This window comes from Macaca nemestrina, chromosome 14 (assembly GCF_043159975.1).
Source record: "Macaca nemestrina isolate mMacNem1 chromosome 14, mMacNem.hap1, whole genome shotgun sequence".
NCBI classification, from domain to species: Eukaryota; Metazoa; Chordata; class Mammalia; order Primates; family Cercopithecidae; genus Macaca; species Macaca nemestrina.
In genome coordinates, this window is record NC_092138.1 from 84,000,572 (window position 1) to 84,016,902 (window position 16,331).

At 46.3% G+C, this 16,331-nt stretch overlaps 1 protein-coding gene across 2 annotated transcripts; it reads right to left on the minus strand.

Moving 5' to 3' along the window:
- Nucleotides 1–447: 447 nt before the first annotated feature.
- Nucleotides 448–7,171, minus strand: LOC105487055 (ring finger protein 183). Of its 2 annotated transcripts, none has more exons than XM_011750328.2 (2): nucleotides 6,843–7,171; nucleotides 448–2,025 (listed from the first exon to the last, which is right to left on the minus strand). In XM_011750328.2, the coding sequence occupies exon 2, from the start codon at nucleotides 1,986–1,988 to the stop codon at nucleotides 1,410–1,412; it is 579 nt and encodes a 192-aa protein (XP_011748630.2). In that variant the 5' UTR covers nucleotides 1,989–2,025; nucleotides 6,843–7,171; the 3' UTR covers nucleotides 448–1,409. The 2 variants fall into 2 exon arrangements, 1 of the variants encoding a protein (XP_011748630.2); XR_011612791.1 differs by lacking the exon at nucleotides 448–2,025 and adding an exon at nucleotides 4,263–6,020.
- Between the last annotated feature and the right edge of the window lie 9,160 nt (nucleotides 7,172–16,331).

Below are 16,331 nucleotides of genomic sequence, written 5' to 3' on the forward strand. Positions count from 1 at the left end.
AACTCAAATTCCGGCCTCTGAAAGCTTATTCCACATATCAAAAAAACCACAAAACCTCAAAATGTTATCCTTACGTATTTGTGATGGTATCTTTTTTGTACAATGATATCTTTTTTTCCCCCCCGAGACAGAGTTTCACTCTGTCACCCAGGCTGGAGTGCAGTGGTGCAATCTTGACTCACTGCAACCTCCGTCTCCTGGGTTCAAGCAATTCTCCTGCCTCAGCCTCCCCAGTAGCTGGGATTACAGGCATGCGTCACCACGCCCAGCTCATCTTTGCTGGGGATTATAGGCGTGAGCCACTGTGCCCAGGCTGTAATGGTATCTTAACCACTCTAAAATTGTGTCAGAGCCTTAAGCCACCAGGCAAGGTTGAAACTGGGGAAACAGAAATCAGGGTTTTAGACACTGCAAGGTTGCAACTTACCAAGCAATAGCCTGAGCCCCCAAATTCTATCTGATTGGTTCCTGGATTCTATCCCATCCAGGATGGGAGCTAAGCCTTTGCCTCTGTCCAGAGTTTCCATCTTCTTGAAGCCAGGATTATTAAGCTTGGGGGAGGGGAATCAGAACTCTACCCTGTGTCCATTCTAATCAGGGCCTCTGTATCTGCCTGGAGGAAGAAAGACTTATTCCTCCAAATCCCAGACTTCCCCTAGTCCACTGATCTAACATCTTTCACCGTTAGATTTCACCTAACACTCCATGAACTACATGGTGGCAAGAGGTTGTCTCATAGAAGCAGCAGCTGAATGAGCACACCCCTTCCTGCTAGTAAGGGCCATCTGCTACCCCTGGATAATCCTACTGTTCTCTTCCCTTAGTTCTGGCACTCAGCACCAGCCCAGTAAATGGTCATAGAATGAATAAGTGAATGAATTAATGAATGCAGAACAGTTTTACTGCAACTGGCGGCAAGACATCCAAAGAGAAAGCTGAAAAAAAACAAACACACATTTACCCACAGAATTCAAGCTCACTTCCCAGTTTTTTTTTTTTTAGCAACCCATAGTAAAAAGAGCAATGCAAAAAACAAATCCACTGATTTTGAAGCAGCTCCAGTGAGAAATGCAACTTGCTATGTGAGCTAGTCAGGTTCCTGGATACCATTGTACAGCCCTTTGGCACAACTTGCTGTGGAGCTCTGTGGTCAGAACTGCTTGTCTGCCCTTCCATGACGCCACACTCACACCTGGAGGTTGCTCCACATCTCCCAGTCCTTCAAGCTGTTCGGTTTTTTGTTTGTTTGTTTGTTTTTAATTGTTCCCAGAAGCAAACACGTGGTCTAAACAATCCCTGGATTGTAAAATAAACAACACTACAAAGGAAGACACCACCAAATGAGGCTCTACAGTCACCATGCCCAGCAGCAACCGAAAAAGGTTTGGTTTCTTATCTGGGAACAGCACTCACCCCACCCCCCAAAGGAACTGCTTGGTCCAAAAGATGGAGAAGATAAGCAACAGAGTGACACTGAGGATGACGGTCATCAGGTAGGCAAAGATGCGGAACTGAGGATTGCGGAAACACTCCCTCGGAGAGTAGTGGCTGGGGATGGGGATGGGCGTAGGCACGGTGGCAGAAGCCGTGTCTGGGGGCGGCCCAGTCTGGCCCCCAGGCTGGGGGCCGAGGTCCAGCGTGTAAACTCGAGGCTGGCGCAGGAAGTAGCGGCTCTTGGGCTGGTCTTTGAGGCACAGCTGACGGCCTTCCAGGATGACGTGGTGCGGCTCCAGGCGGAGCAGGGTGAGCATGGCAGTGTCCGTGGGCAAGTCAGTGACGGGCTGCCCCAAGGCCAGCACCGTGGGCTGGCGACAGAGCGGGCACAGCAGGCGGCGCTGGGCTGGAGTCACCAGGCTGAGGTGGGCCAGGCATTCCACGCAGAAGGAGTGGCAGCAATCCAGCATTTTGGGGGTATGGAACGTGTTGTTGAAGGGATTCCAGCAGATAGGACACTCGGCCTCAAGCTCCCGGCCCTCCTGCTCAGCCATCCTCAGCCACACACAGGAAGGCCTCGCGGGAGACGTCCTGGCAGAATGGGGAAAGGAGCAAAGGAACAGCCATGAAGCCCCATCCCTGTGCTTGGCCTGGGGCAAAGTGTTCTGTGGGTGTTGAAAGGTGTCATCACCATGTTTTACTCAGGTTCAAAAGCGTTTTGTTCTTGATCTAAGCCATCGAGTGGAGTCGAATGCTCCTGCAGCCTCCCCTCTGTCAAGGTGAAGGCCTGGGCCACCCCTACCAAGAGCCCCCAAGTGAGCCGGCATTGGAGGAGACAGTGCCCCGGGCTTTGGAGCTGGACGCAAATGCTCCTTATGGTCGGTGTCTGTGGCCATGGCTGCCCTGAACCCAGGGAGCTAGGGGTAAGCTGCAGTCTGTGGATTTTGCTAGAGGACAAATGTTTCCTTCCCTGCTACCTCAAATCCCTGACTAGCGCAGAGATGGGTTTTGTGAATTCCCTGGTCTGTCCCTCCTATGGGGACAAATGCCAGCCCTCTTTCCCTCCTCCCCTTGAGCTAGAGGGCCAACCCTCCAGATCCTACTCACCCAGTCCTTGGCCTGGCAAGGGGACCCCTGGAAAGGCTTTTCTCCCTATCTGGAAGGCTTGTAGAAGCTCCCCTGCCCCATTTCCCAGATCAGCCCTCCCAGAGCCTCTTCCCCTTCCAAAGCCTCTTCCCGGTCCTCTGCCTACCCTGGCTCCTCCTCCCTCCCTTTGTCCTGGGAAACCTTCAGGGCACGCACCTGGGCTTCTGTGGGTTCCAGGGTGGTCAGGCAGACTACACTGGAGGGCCTGAGGCTCCAGTCGCTCCCTCCCCTGAATTGCCAAAGCTTTGGGAGACTGCCTTCTTGCCACCAACCCAGGGGCCTGTCTCCATGGCAGCAGGCACGCAGCACCTGGGGCTGCCAGGTGGCCCAGTCTGCAGCCTCTTGAGCACACCTGCTTGGAGCCAAGGCCAGAGAGCTTCCTAGGGGGTGGGGTGGGGAGGGAGATGGAGGACCTGAGTTCCCCCCAGGGCGTGGCAACTAATTGAACCTGGAAGCCAAACACCTGCGAGATTGTGGGCAGTCCCTTCAAGACCTGGAGCCCCTGGTCTGGAAAGGCAGGGTGGCAATTTCCTCTTTCTAGATGTGGAGAGGGTAAGGGAGTCTTCTGGGCTTCCACTCTCTGGGGTCCTCATTTCTCTTCGAACGTGGCTGGAACCTCCTCCTTGCACAAAGGGGCTGCCTGCTCAGCACTTCGGTTGCTGTGAAAGTCACCTACTTGGAAGCTTAAAAGCTCCGACTATCAGATTCAGTCCAGTCACCCACTGATCTTTTAATGTGCCTAAGTAACTGCAAGCAGCGTGTGCAAACCTTGCTGCCTTCTGCTTTGTTCTTAGCACACAGCGGGTCAGCCTTCTGAGATCTTAAGAGTTGGTCGTCCCACCAACCTTAGGGAGTTAAAGCGGGGAGTTGGAGGGAGGCGCACTCCAGCCCTGCTTCTCCATTTCAACCAGAAATACTTGGCTTTTCTCTGTTTTTCATATAGGTCATTTGAATAATCTGAAGAGTTGAGCTACTGGGGAAAAGAAAAAGTTTAAAAACCAATTCTCCATCTGAACTACTCATGTTGCAGATGAGAGACAAGAAGTGACTCACCCAAAGTCACCCAGCTAGTTAATGGTGACGTGGGACCCATGTCTTCAGACTCATGGTTTTCGAAAAGATGGAAGGCTACATCCACGCCGTCCACCTACTCAGTGTGTGTTACTAGCTAGATAATAAGTGTTTGCATGTGATCAGGAATCCCTCACAGCCAGAAGACTCATGGTAGAAATCCAGGAACTGTGCAAGAGGGGATCTGGGGGGAAGGGAGTCTCCCTAAAGCCCCTGATATGATATCATCTATCCTGACTGAGTCAATGTCTGAAGCAAAACCTGCTCTTTATACTCTTTGACCCGTGGCTTCCTGGTTTTCTTCTAGACCTCTGGCACTGCTCCAAACAGGGAAGGAGGAAATGAAGATATGTGGAGGGAGGTGGAGCCCTAAGCGAAACTAGGGTAGTTTACCAGGGCTCTGCACCAGTGCTTTCTTCTGCGGCCCATTCATCCACTCGGTCATTATTGAGGGCTTACTCTAGCCCAGGTGCTGTGCAGGGTATTATTAGGTATTATGGTGAACAAAATAGACATTGTCTTTGACCTCATGACATTTAGAGTGTAGTGAGGCAAAGAGATATTTAATGATTAGTGGGCAATAAATAAATACACAGTTTTAATGGTTGTTAATAAAAGGCAAAAAGGAAAATGGGCTTCGGGTGCTTGGTCGCTGCGCCCGATGAGACCACCAGAGAATGTTTCTGCAAAGAGGTGACAGAAGAGCTGAGACCAAAGTATATAAGAATCCAGCCACGCAGAGTGGAGGAAGAGCGTTGCAGGCCCGGGGAACAGCATGTGTGGCTCTGAGGCGAGAAAAATTCTTCCAATTTGAGAAAGTGAAAGGAGCCCAGGGTGATTAAGGTGTGGTGGCTGGAGCCAGGGTAGGCAAGGTGGGGAGGGACAGGACGCAGGACCTGTGAGCAAAGCTCATCTGGATTTTATTACAGGGGTGAGCGGTAGGGTAAGGTACCTGATCCTATTTCCATTTTTAAAACACCATTCTAGCTGCAGGGCAGAGGACAGACTGAGGGGACAAGACCGGGAAGGGAGCACGTGTTCGGGCTGTAGCAGTGTGGCTCAGGCATTCGATGGTGGTGCAGGTTAGGCAGTGGCGGAGAAGATAAAAGGGGATGGGATAAGTGATATCTTTGGGGACAGAATCAACGCCACTTCCCAAGAAGCAGTGGAGCTCTAAGGATCCAGTTGTAGTTTATGTCAAGGTTCATGATGCCAGATCCATGGCTACTTAGGGCTGCGATTCCAGTTGAATTGCTTGACCTCTCTGTGCCTCTATTTCCCCTTGTGAAAAGGAAGCCAAAACTAGTAAAGCTTTTAGTTAGAGCCCAGCACCCAGTAAAGACTACAAAGCGACATAGCACCTAACAACGGGAATATGTTCTGAGAAACCCATCGTTGTGTGAACAGCACAGAGTATATTTACACAAACCTAGATGGTAGAGCCTGCTACGTGCCTAGGCTGTGTGGTCTAGCCTGCTGCACCTAGGCTACAAACCCACACAACTTATTAGGTTCTGAATACTATAGGTATTGTAACACAATGATAATTACGTGTGTATTTCAACATAAACTTAGAAAAGGCACGGTAAATATATGGTATTATAATCTTATGTGGCCACCATCACATATGTAATCCACTGTTGACCAAAGTATTGTTATGGATATATGAGGCAACTGAAATTATTAATGCAAATGGATTTGAGAGAAAGGAAGGGTCAAGGTTGACTTCAAAGCCACAACAAAGTTCTCTGCATCAAGCTTTGAGGAGCTCCTGAATCCCAGAGTGTGTTAGAAGCAGACCTTTTATACTTAGCAGAAGCCTTAAACTGTATGTAACCCTGACTCATCATTTCCCCCACTGGGGATTGATTCCACGGAAACCATCAAGGACTTCTGCAAAGATGTGAGTACAGAGACGCCCATCTGGGCGCTGGTTTAACAGTGACGTATGGAGAACTACGTCATCATCCAGTAATAGGACATTGATTAAGTAGATTCTGCTCCATCCATAGGAAGAGATATTATGCCGCCTTTAATATGATGTGGTAAAACTATTAATATGGGTATATGCCTAGGATATAATGTCATTAAGCAAAAAAGAACCAGCAACAAAACCATATTGCAATATAATCCAATTTTCAAAAATGTGTGCACAATGGAAAAAAATGTCTGGAAAGATAAATAACCAAATATTAGCAGTGGTTATCTCTGGGGGCAAGATTATAAGTTTTTTTTTTTTTTTTTAATTCTCTTACCTGAAAATTCTAACTTCACTCCAGTAAGCTTGTATTACTACACGTCAAGATCTCCTGTTTCCCCCCAGATCAGACCTACATTCTCTGAAATTCCATGGCCAGAGCTGTAAAAGGCTGTCCAAGAGGAGGAAGGATCATTATTGCCTGGATCTTTATCTGTGCTGCTCTTCCAGGGATCCACTGTTGTTTCAGGATCAGCTGGGGAGAGACTCTGGCCACGTATCACCCCCACCCCAAGCCAGGACATCTCAGCTACAGTAAATCCTAAACACTGTCACAAAGTCATCTCCTTGGTCTGTGAACAAGTCATCACCAAATATCAGTTGTCTCCAGCATCACTCCATTGTTTTCACCCAGGAACTGGCATTTCATAGCACTTCACAGTTTACAGAGGTTCCTGGCCCTTGGTAAGATCTAAGTGTGGTGATCCATCTAGATAGGTTACTTGCCTTTTAGGATATTTTGTTGTTTGCAGAAGGCCATTTCATACTCTAAAACCACCCTGTGAGAGAGGCTGAATGGGGAGGACAAAGTGTGCCGGCTTTGTAACCAGATTTGGAACCATTTGTCTTGGACAAATGGCTTAATCTCTCTGAACTTCATTTTCCTCCGTAAAAAGGGGTAATCATCTCACTCCTACAGGGTTGCTCTGGGGAAGGACTAGTCTATAAGGTGCCCGGTAGAATACAGAAGACATGCAACTCTGGTTAGCATGATTATTGTTGGACCCATTTTCTAGATGGGGAAGCCAAGGCTCAGAAAGTTGAGGCGACTTGCTGAAGGCTTCCCAGCTAAAGAGTGGCTGAGTTTGAAAGATGAACCCAGTAGCCTTCCCTCCCAGGCCAGATTTCACCTGCCACGCGCTTCACGGCTGCTGCCTCTCCGGACTCTGGGGCCCTGTGACCCGTCCCTCCGCGACCCTCTCTGTCTCCTTACCTGCTCCCTCGGAGCCGCCTCCTCTGCCTCCCTTCCCTGCAGCCCTGCACGCAAGTACTTTGTTTTCTGACTTCCCAGGCCCGATTTCCAGGCAGCGTGGGTGGGTCTCATTTGCATAGGTCTTAGCAGCGCTTGGCCAGCTCTCACTGTTTCAGGTTTTCTTCTTCCTTCTGATGACTTTGGACTTCCTGTACACCCGGGAAGCTTTGGCTGCTTTGTCTTTCTCCTGTGAGTGACTCTGGCTTTTTTCTCTGAGGGGGTCAAGCGCAGTCATCCTTGCAGGCCTCTGTTCTGGGTTCGGTTGATCTCCTACGATCCCCTCGGATTCCACTGTCCTTTGTGCGCTGACCCGCCTGGACTCCTGGCTTCTGCTCAGATAGATCCTTCCCTATGCTGAGCCCCTGCAACCAAAATACAAACAGCTCTTGCAAAATACTAACAAACGCTGCCACTAATATAGCAGAAAAATAGTCGGGAGACAGTTGAGCATCTGCCTGAAGAGCCAGGGTTCTCAAGCAAGGCACACTTCTAGGTCAGAGTTCCTTCCTCACTGAGAATCCAAACTCCATTTAACTAGCAATGGAGACTTGAGCAAATTAGTTAACATCTGCCAGCCTCAGTTTCCTCACCTGAAAACGGCCATAGTACCCTACCTACTTGATCTGTAGATGAAACGAGGTAATATGTGTCGAGATCGCATAATAGCACAGTGCCTGGCACACAGTAACTCAGTAAATGTTAACCAGAACTATTATTGTTATACGACCGGTCTGTTCACATGGCCCGTCTTTTGTTCCTGCTCAAATTCTTTTTGCACCTATTATTTTTGTACCTATGGTCCTCTTTTCTCTTCTCTTCTCTTCTCTTCTCTTCTCTTCTCTTCTCTTCTCTTCTCTTCTCTCTCTCTTTCTTCTTTCTTTTCTTTCTTTTTCTTTCTTTCTTTCTTGATATATTCTTACTCTGTCGCCCAGGCTGGAATGCAGTGGGGCGATACTGGCTCACTGTAACCCCAATCTCCCTGGTTCCAGCAATTCTCCCTCAGCCTCCCGAGTAGCTGGGACTATGGGTGCGCGCCACCATGCCCGGGTAATTTTTACATTCTTAGTAGAGACGGGGTTTCGCCATGTTGGCCAGGCTGGTCTTGAACTCCTGACCTCAGGTAATCCACCCTCCTCGACCTCCCAAAGAGCTGCGATTACAGGTGTGAGCTACCACGCCTGGCCCCTTATTTCTTTACTGATATTTTCAGCAGTACTTGAGAAATAAGTAAATAAATGTATCTGCTTGGTGATGTAATCAAACGCCCTAGTCCCCTCATGTTGTGTTTTTTTTTTTTTTTAACAATAATTTTTATGTATTTATGTATTTTGAGACAGAGTCTCACTCTGTCGTCCAGGCTGGGGTGCAGGGCGTGATCTCAGCTCACTGCGGCCTCAACCTCCTGGGATCAAGCAATCCTCCCACCTCTGTCTCCTGAGTACCTGGGACTACAGGTGCATGCCGCCGTGGCTGGCTAATTTTTTTTTCTTTTTTTTTTTTTTTTTTTTGAGACGGAGTCTCGCTCTGTCGCCCAGGCTGGAGTGTAGTGGCCAGATCTCAGCTCACTGCAAGCTCCGCCTCCCGGGTTTACGCCATTCTCCCGCCTCAGCCTCCCGAGTAGCTGGGACTACAGGCGCCCGCCACCTCGCCCGGCTAAGTTTTTGTATTTTTTAGTAGAGACGGGGTTTCACCGTGTCAGCCAGGATGGTCTCGATCTCCTGACCTCGTGATCCGCCCGTCTCGGCCTCCCAAAGTGCTGGGATTACAGGCTTGAGCCACCGCCCCCGGCCGTGGCTGGCTAATTTTTGTATTTCTTGTAGAGATGGGGTTTCTCCATGTTGCCTAGGCTGGTCTCAAACTCCTGGGCTCCAGCAATCCACCTGCCAAAAGTGCTAGGATTACACCTGAGCCACCGCTCCCACATTTGATTTTTAAATAGGTAATATATTTACATGGTTGACCATGTGAAAGGTGTGATTTCACAGTGAAAACTTTCTCTTCGCAGCCACCTAGTTTCCCTGGAAATCAAAGTATTATACTATCAGTTTGTTGTGTATCTTTCCAAAGATGTTTTATGCATACACAAACAGCATGTCCATGGCAAAACATCTATGTATTCCCTTACCTCCTTTTTACACAAATGTGCGTATTATGTACCCTGTTCTGCATTTTTTCTTTTTTCATTTGATGATGTATTTGAGATACCATTCTGTATTAGTACATGAAGACCTTCTTCGGTTTTGGCCCGGCGCGGTGACTCACACCTATAATCCCAGCACTTTGGGAGGCCAAGGTGGGTAGATCACTTGAGGTCAGCAGTTCAAGACCAGCCTGGCCAACATGGTGAAACCCCATTTCTACTAAAAATACAAAAATTAGCCAGCATCGTAGTGCATACCTGTAGTCCCAGCTATTCAGGAGGCTGAGGCAGGAGAATCGCTTGAACCTGGGAGACTGAGGTTGCAGTGAGCTGAGATTGTACCACTGCACTCCAGCCTGGGCGACAGAGCAAGACTCTGTCTCAGATAATAATAACAATAATAATAATAATAATAATAATAAGACCTTCTTCAGTTTTTTAATGGTTGTATCAGATTTCATTGAATGGCTGTACCATAAATCACTTCACCAATCCCCTATTGATCTAATCCCCTGATTATAAATATATAAATATTGAATGAAAGAATAATGCAAAAATGCTGATTTTAAGTTAGCCTAGAATTGTGTGAAAATAAAACTGTGGACTTTGGGAAGTTTTAGATCTCTAAACAAAATGTCTGAGTAATTCTCCTCTTTCGGAGCTGGAGATGAGAGGTATTTGATCACTGATGGCCTCGAAGTTCCTCTCAGCTTTGGAATTCCCTGCTTTTCAGTGTCACTACTGGTTAACTGAGGTTAGTGGGGTTTCGAGACACTGATTTAGTCCAAAGAACCTGGTTTGTATTTGAGAGTTTGGAAGTCATGCTTTCTGACTTGGCAACATAAGAAAACATAAAGTTCATCTACTTTGACCTGATCATGTAATTCCCCAGAAGTATCAAAAAGATAATTTTGGTTGAGTGAGGACATTCATTGTAGTTTTATTTGAATCCCAAATGATTGAAAACACTCCAAAACCCCATCAATTAAGTGAAAAACTACATAATCATTTAAAATGAAGATATAGAAAGATTTTCATTGACTTGTAAAAATGGTCACAGTACACTGTAAATGGAGGGGGAAAGCAGTGTTAAAAATGGTGCATGTTGGCAGGGCGCGGTGGGTGGCTCACGCTTGTAATCCCAGCATTCTGGGAGGCCAAGGCGGGCGGATAACAAGGTCAGGAGTTTGAGACCAGCCTGGCCAATATGGTGAAACCCCGTCTCTGCTAAAAAAATACTAAAAAACAAATTAGCCAGGCGTGGTGGCAGGTGCCTGTAATCCCAGCTACTTGGGAGGCTAAGGAGGCAGGAGAATCACTTGAACCTGGGAGGCAGAGGTTGCAGTAAGCTGAGATCATGCCACTGCACTCCAGCCCAGGCAACAGAGAGAGACTCCAGCTCAAAAAAAAAAAAAAGATGCATGTTGGTTGGGCACACGCCTGTAATCCCAGCACTTTGGGAGGCCGAGGTTGGAGGATTGCTTGAGCCCAGGACTTCAAGACCAGTGATCCCATTGCTACAAAAAATCAAAAAATAAAAAATTAGCTGGGTGTGGTGGTACATGCCTGTTGTCTCAGATACTCAGGAGGCTGAAGTGGGAGAATCACCTGAGCCCAGAAAGTCAAGGCTGCAGTGATCCCAGATCTCACGACTGCACTCTAGCCTGGGCAACAGAGCAAAGACCCTGTGAAAGAAAGAAAAGTAAAAAAGAAAGAAAAGAAAAGAAGAAAAGAGAGGGAGAAGGAAGGAAAGAAGGAAGGAAGGGAGGGAGGAAGGAAGGAAGGATGGAAGAGAGGGAGGGAGGGGAAGGAAAAGAAAAGGAAAGAAAGAGAGAGTATGTAGCATAAGCCAGATTTTGTAAAGCATAATTTATGTATAAAGACTGCAAGGCCGTGAGGCAAAATGTCACAATATTTATCTCTGGGTGATGGCCCCTCATGTTTTCATGTTTTCACTTTCTTCTTATATTTTCTAAGTTCTCAAATATGTATTACTTTTGTAGTAAGAAAGTTCACTTAGAGAGTAAGTTAAGTCTGAGTTTTCTGCAACCAGGGTATCCAGAACTTAAAAAGATAAGCAGGTAGGGCAGGTAAGAAGTCAGTCATGACACTGTAAGCATTGAAATAAAAATAAAATAAGTCATGGCCAGGCATGGCCTGTAATTCCAGCACTTTGGGAGGCTGAGGCAGGCAAATCACTTGAGGTCAGGAGTTCGAGACCAGCCTGGCCAACATGGTGAAACCCCATCTCTACTAAAAATACAAAAATTAGCCAGGCATGGTGGTGGGTGCCTGTAATCCCAGCTACTCAGGAGGCTGAGGCAGGAGAATCACTTGAACCCAGGAGGCGGAGGTTGCAGTGAGCCAAGATCGCACCATTGCACTCCAGCCTGGGCGACAAGAGTGAAACTCTGTCTCAAAAAAAGAAAATAAAATTTAAAAAGTCGTGGCCTTTTTCCAGGTCACTAATTGTCTAGTGAGTCAGTGTATTATCATAATGTCTGTGGGTGGTCAGGCTAAGGAGTGCTTTTCCAACACTGGAAAAGTTTTCCAGGGAGATACCTGGGAGAGATAGTGAGGCATCTCAGGAACTTGAGAGTAAAACTAATTTATAAAGTTCATGCTTGTGGGGGCAAGGTCAGCCATCCGGAAAAGCACCTCACCTAAGCAGTACCTTAGACCTGAGTGAGTGAACAGTCATGAGACTCGGTGGAGCCCAGCCAAGGTCTGGAGCAGAGGCGTGGGGTGGTTTTAACCCGTCTGGGAAGGAAGAGGTGGCAGGAGGCAGAAGGATGGAGAAAAGGTGAAGACTGCAGCAGGTTTAGAATCCCGGATGGTCAGTGTTTAGCAGGTCCCAGTCAAGGGCGGAGGACAACTCTCCCTAGGGGGCCACCCTGTCATCATCACTCAGAGCCTTGCCTGAGGTTTATCTAGCATTTAGGACAGTTCCGGCAGCATAGGCTTCAATTAGAGATTGTTAGATATGCAAAATCTGGCCGGACTTGGTGGCTCACGCCTGTAATCATGGCTCTTTGGGAGACTGAGGCAGGTGGATCCCTTGGGGTCAGGAGTTCGAGACCAGCCTGGACAACATGGCGAAACTCTGTCTCTACTAAAAATACAAAAATTAGCTGGGGGTGGTATACAGGCGCCTGTAATACAAAAATTAGCTGGGCATGGTAACGGGTGCCTGTTATCCCAGCTACTCGGGAGGCTGAGGCAGGAGAATAACTTGAACCTGGGAGGTGGAGATTGCAGTGAGCCAAAATTGTACCATTGCACTCCAGCCTGGGCAACAGGGCAAGACTACGTCTCAAAAAAAAAAAAAAAAGAAAAGAAAAAAAAAAAGAAATGAAAAATCTCAGACCCACTCCAGACCTACAGAGGCAGAATTTGCATTTTTACGAGATCCCTGGGAGATTCAGAGAGACATTAAAAGTGAAGAGTACTGATTTAGGAGAAATACCTCCAACATATACTTCTTGACACCTTCTGATTATATTCGGCTTCGGATTCATAAAGGCTCCCAAGAACCTGACCCCTAGGCAGGGCAATGTGAATCCCAACCTGGGGATGGGCACCCCCGGCCTCTACTGTGTGCAGCATCTGAATGTGCTTTCCAAGTCACAATCCCTTATTCAAAACCTTTGGTTCCAAGTGTATTTCAGAATTCAGAATTGTTCATATTTTAGGAAGGTAAGATGATGCATTTGCCAACTCTCCCAGTTCTCCCAGTGGGATCTGGGGCAGTACCCTATACTCAAACATTAACATCCTCCAGTTTATTATGAATATTGACACCAAAAAGAATAAACTTCACAAGATCAGGTAAATTTTGGCACCAAATTTAATGAAAAATCTTGGTTTTCAGGCTGGGCGTGGTAGGCTCACACCTGTAATCCTAGAACTTTGGGAGGCTGAGGCGGGTGGATAACAGGGTCGGGAGTGCGAGACCAGCCTGGCTAACATGGTGAAACCCTGCCTCTACTAAAAATACAAAAATTAGCCAGGTGTGGTGGCACATGCCTGTAATCCCAGCTACTCGGGGGGCTGAGGCAGGAGAATTGCTTGAATCTGGGAGGTGGAGGTTGTAGTGAGCCGAGATCATGCTACTGCACTCCAGCCTGGGCAACAGGGTGAGGCTGTGTTGCAAAAAAAAAAAAAAAAGCAAATAAACAAATAAACTCACCTAAAACTTTAGACACAGAGATAATTGCCCACACATTTGGATTATAACTTTTCTCTCTCTTTATATTTTAAATATATATTTTATATATTTTAAAATAATATATAATTATTTTATATAATTTCATATAAAATGTCACACTGTACGTAGTTTTCCAGCCTCTGTTTTTCACTTTTCATCTTTTTATATAATCAAAGAGTCTTCTACAGCCTTTTCTTCAAAAATCAAGGTAGTTTTACTTTGGTTGTAAAAGTGATAATAGGAAAAAACAAACGTATATTTGCTTATATGTGCATAAAGTCTCTAACAGGATACACTAGTTGCTGGTCACACTGTTTACCTCTGGAGGGAGCCAGATGGAAGGCAGACAGGGACGAGAGAAGGAATTTTTATTGTATAATCTTTTGGACTCTTGATTATTACTTTGTGAATGTATTCTCTATTTCAAAACTAAAATTTGAAAAAATTGATACATCTTCACTGCAAAAGAAATCAAGAAATATAGAAAGGAACAAAGAAGAAAATAAATTCATTTTTAAACTCAATACCCAGGTACAACACTGTTAATATTTTTGCCATATTTCTTCCAAGCCTTTATCTATGAATGTACAGACATGTGTATGGAGGTATTTTTACCAAAACAGGATGATGCTGTACGATGGTTTTTGTTTCCTGTGTTTTTCATGTAGGGTGAATCACAGACAGCTTCCATGCAGCCTCATGTTAAACATCTGCATTGTTATTGCATGAAATTAGCCAGTTACCAAAAAATTAATCCAGGGGAACTGAGTCCAGCATCTGAACACGCAGTGCCAGGTAACAACAACCCCCTGATCCAAAGCTGGGATTTTCTTTTATTTTCTTTTTCTCTTTTTTTTTTTTTTGAGACAGAGTCTCGCTCTGTGGCCCAAGCTGGAGTGCAGTGGTGCGATCTCAGCTCACTGCAACCTCTGCTTCCCAGGTTCAAGCAATTCTCCTGCCTCAGCCTCCTGAGTAGCTGGGATTACAGGTGTGCACCACCACACCAAGCTAATTTTTGTATTTTTAGCAGAGATGGGGTTTCACCATGTTGGTCTGGCTGATCTCAAACTCCTGACCTCAAGTGATCCGCCTGCTTCGGCCTCCCAAAGCACTGGAATTCCAGGTGTGGGTCATCGCACCAGCCACAGTCTACATTTCTAATGATAAAGCTGCTCTTTAATAATTATGTTTTCAGAAGGCCATTTGGAAATAGTTTTTTTCTCACTGTTGGATTATAAAAACACCAAGTGACCCGAGTTCTACACTTTTTTGTGCCAAAATGAAGAACATTAATAATAAGCATCCATTTCCCCTTAAGTATATATATTTAAATCATAAATATGTAAGTAAATATATACATTTATTTAAATTTTAAATATGCAATTGGCCAGGTTCCAAGGGCTTATCCACCTTCCTGGGAAAAAAGTCAACTGTCTTTGGAAAATTCCTTGACATGATTTTAGAGGGGCAGCCTCTAGAATGAAGTGTTCAATGAATGTTCGAGGAATGAATGAATTTTAGCAGCCTATATCTTAGGTGCTGAGAGTATCTGATTAGGGCATATCGGACTGAAAAAAGTCCTCTACAAACACTAGCATTTACTAATCTATTTTCTACTTAAAATGTGTAATTTGGGCCGGGCGCGGTGGCTCAAGCCTGTAATCCCAGCACTTTGGGAGGCCGAGGCGGGTGGATCACGAGGTCAGGAGATCGAGACTATCCTGGCTAACACGGTGACACCCCGTCTCTACTAAAAATACAAAAAACTAGCCGGGCGTGGTGGCGGTGCCTGTGGTCCCAGCTACTTGGGAGGCTGAGGCGGGAGAATGGCGTGAACCTGGGAGGCGGAGCTTGCAGTGAGCCGAGATCACGCCTCTGCACTCCAGCCTGGGAGACACAGCGAGACTCCATCTCAAAAAAAAAAAAAAAAAAAAAAAAAAAAAAAAATGTGTAATTTGACATCAAGCACACATACAGTTTATGGAAACAATTTTATTGGTAACAGAACCCTACTAACTCATCAGAGCCCTACTATTTTCTCACGTGTACTTTCCTTCTCCTGGCAGCCTGTCCCCCTTCCTTGGAACCCCCTCCCAACTCATTCCCGTGGACTTTCTGACTTGCTGCCTCTCTCCCTTCTGGGAAAAAGTGTCAGCTGATGCACTAATAATCCAGCACACGCTAAGACTGTCCCTGAGACAGCTGTCTACTACCCCTAGGCCCTTGGGCAGGGGATCTCCTTGGAGCCAGAAAGTTAATAACTGGTCTTTAAGATACAAACAATGTCATGGTCTATGACTTTGTGACATGATACAATGGAAAGTGCTTTGAGTCAGGCAGACCCAGATTCATATCTCAGCTCTTCTTAATATCTATGTAACTTTGGACAAAGTACTGCATGTCTCTAGCCCTCAGCTTCCTCATCTGTGAAATGGAAATAACAACACAGGGAATACTGGGAATAACAAATGAGAATAAATGTATTCAGCCCTCTAGCTTCCTCTCCCACTACCTCTTTGTCTTTCCAGAGTTGAAAGAGCCATAACAAGGAATCAAAGGAGAGCAAAACAAGACCAAAGGGTTAGAGGATAAGATCCAAGAATGGATGAAGGGATGGTAAACGTTTATTTTTATTTATTTATTTTATTTTGAGACGGAGTCTCTCTCTGTCGCTCAGGCTGGAGTGCTGTGGCATGATCTCAGCTCACTGCAACCTCCACCTCCCGGGTTCACGTGATTCTCCTGCCGCAGCCTCCTGAGTAACTGGGACTACAGGTGCCCGCCACCACACCCAGCTAATTTTTGTATTTTTAGTAGAGACGAGGTTTCACCATGTTGGCCAGGATGGTCTTGAACTCCTGACCTTGTGATCTGCCTGCCTCAGCCTCCCAAGGTGCTGGAATTACAGGCATGAGCCAACTCATCTGGCAGAACGGTAAATGTTTAATATGGAAAGGGAATATTTAGTCTGGACAGAGAGGACAATAAATAATTATGGTTACCATTTGTCAGCACCTTTCCTGGCATTTATTTATTTAGACGGAGTTTCACTCTTGTTGCCCAAGCTGGAGTGCAATGGTGCAATCTCGGCTCACTGCAACCT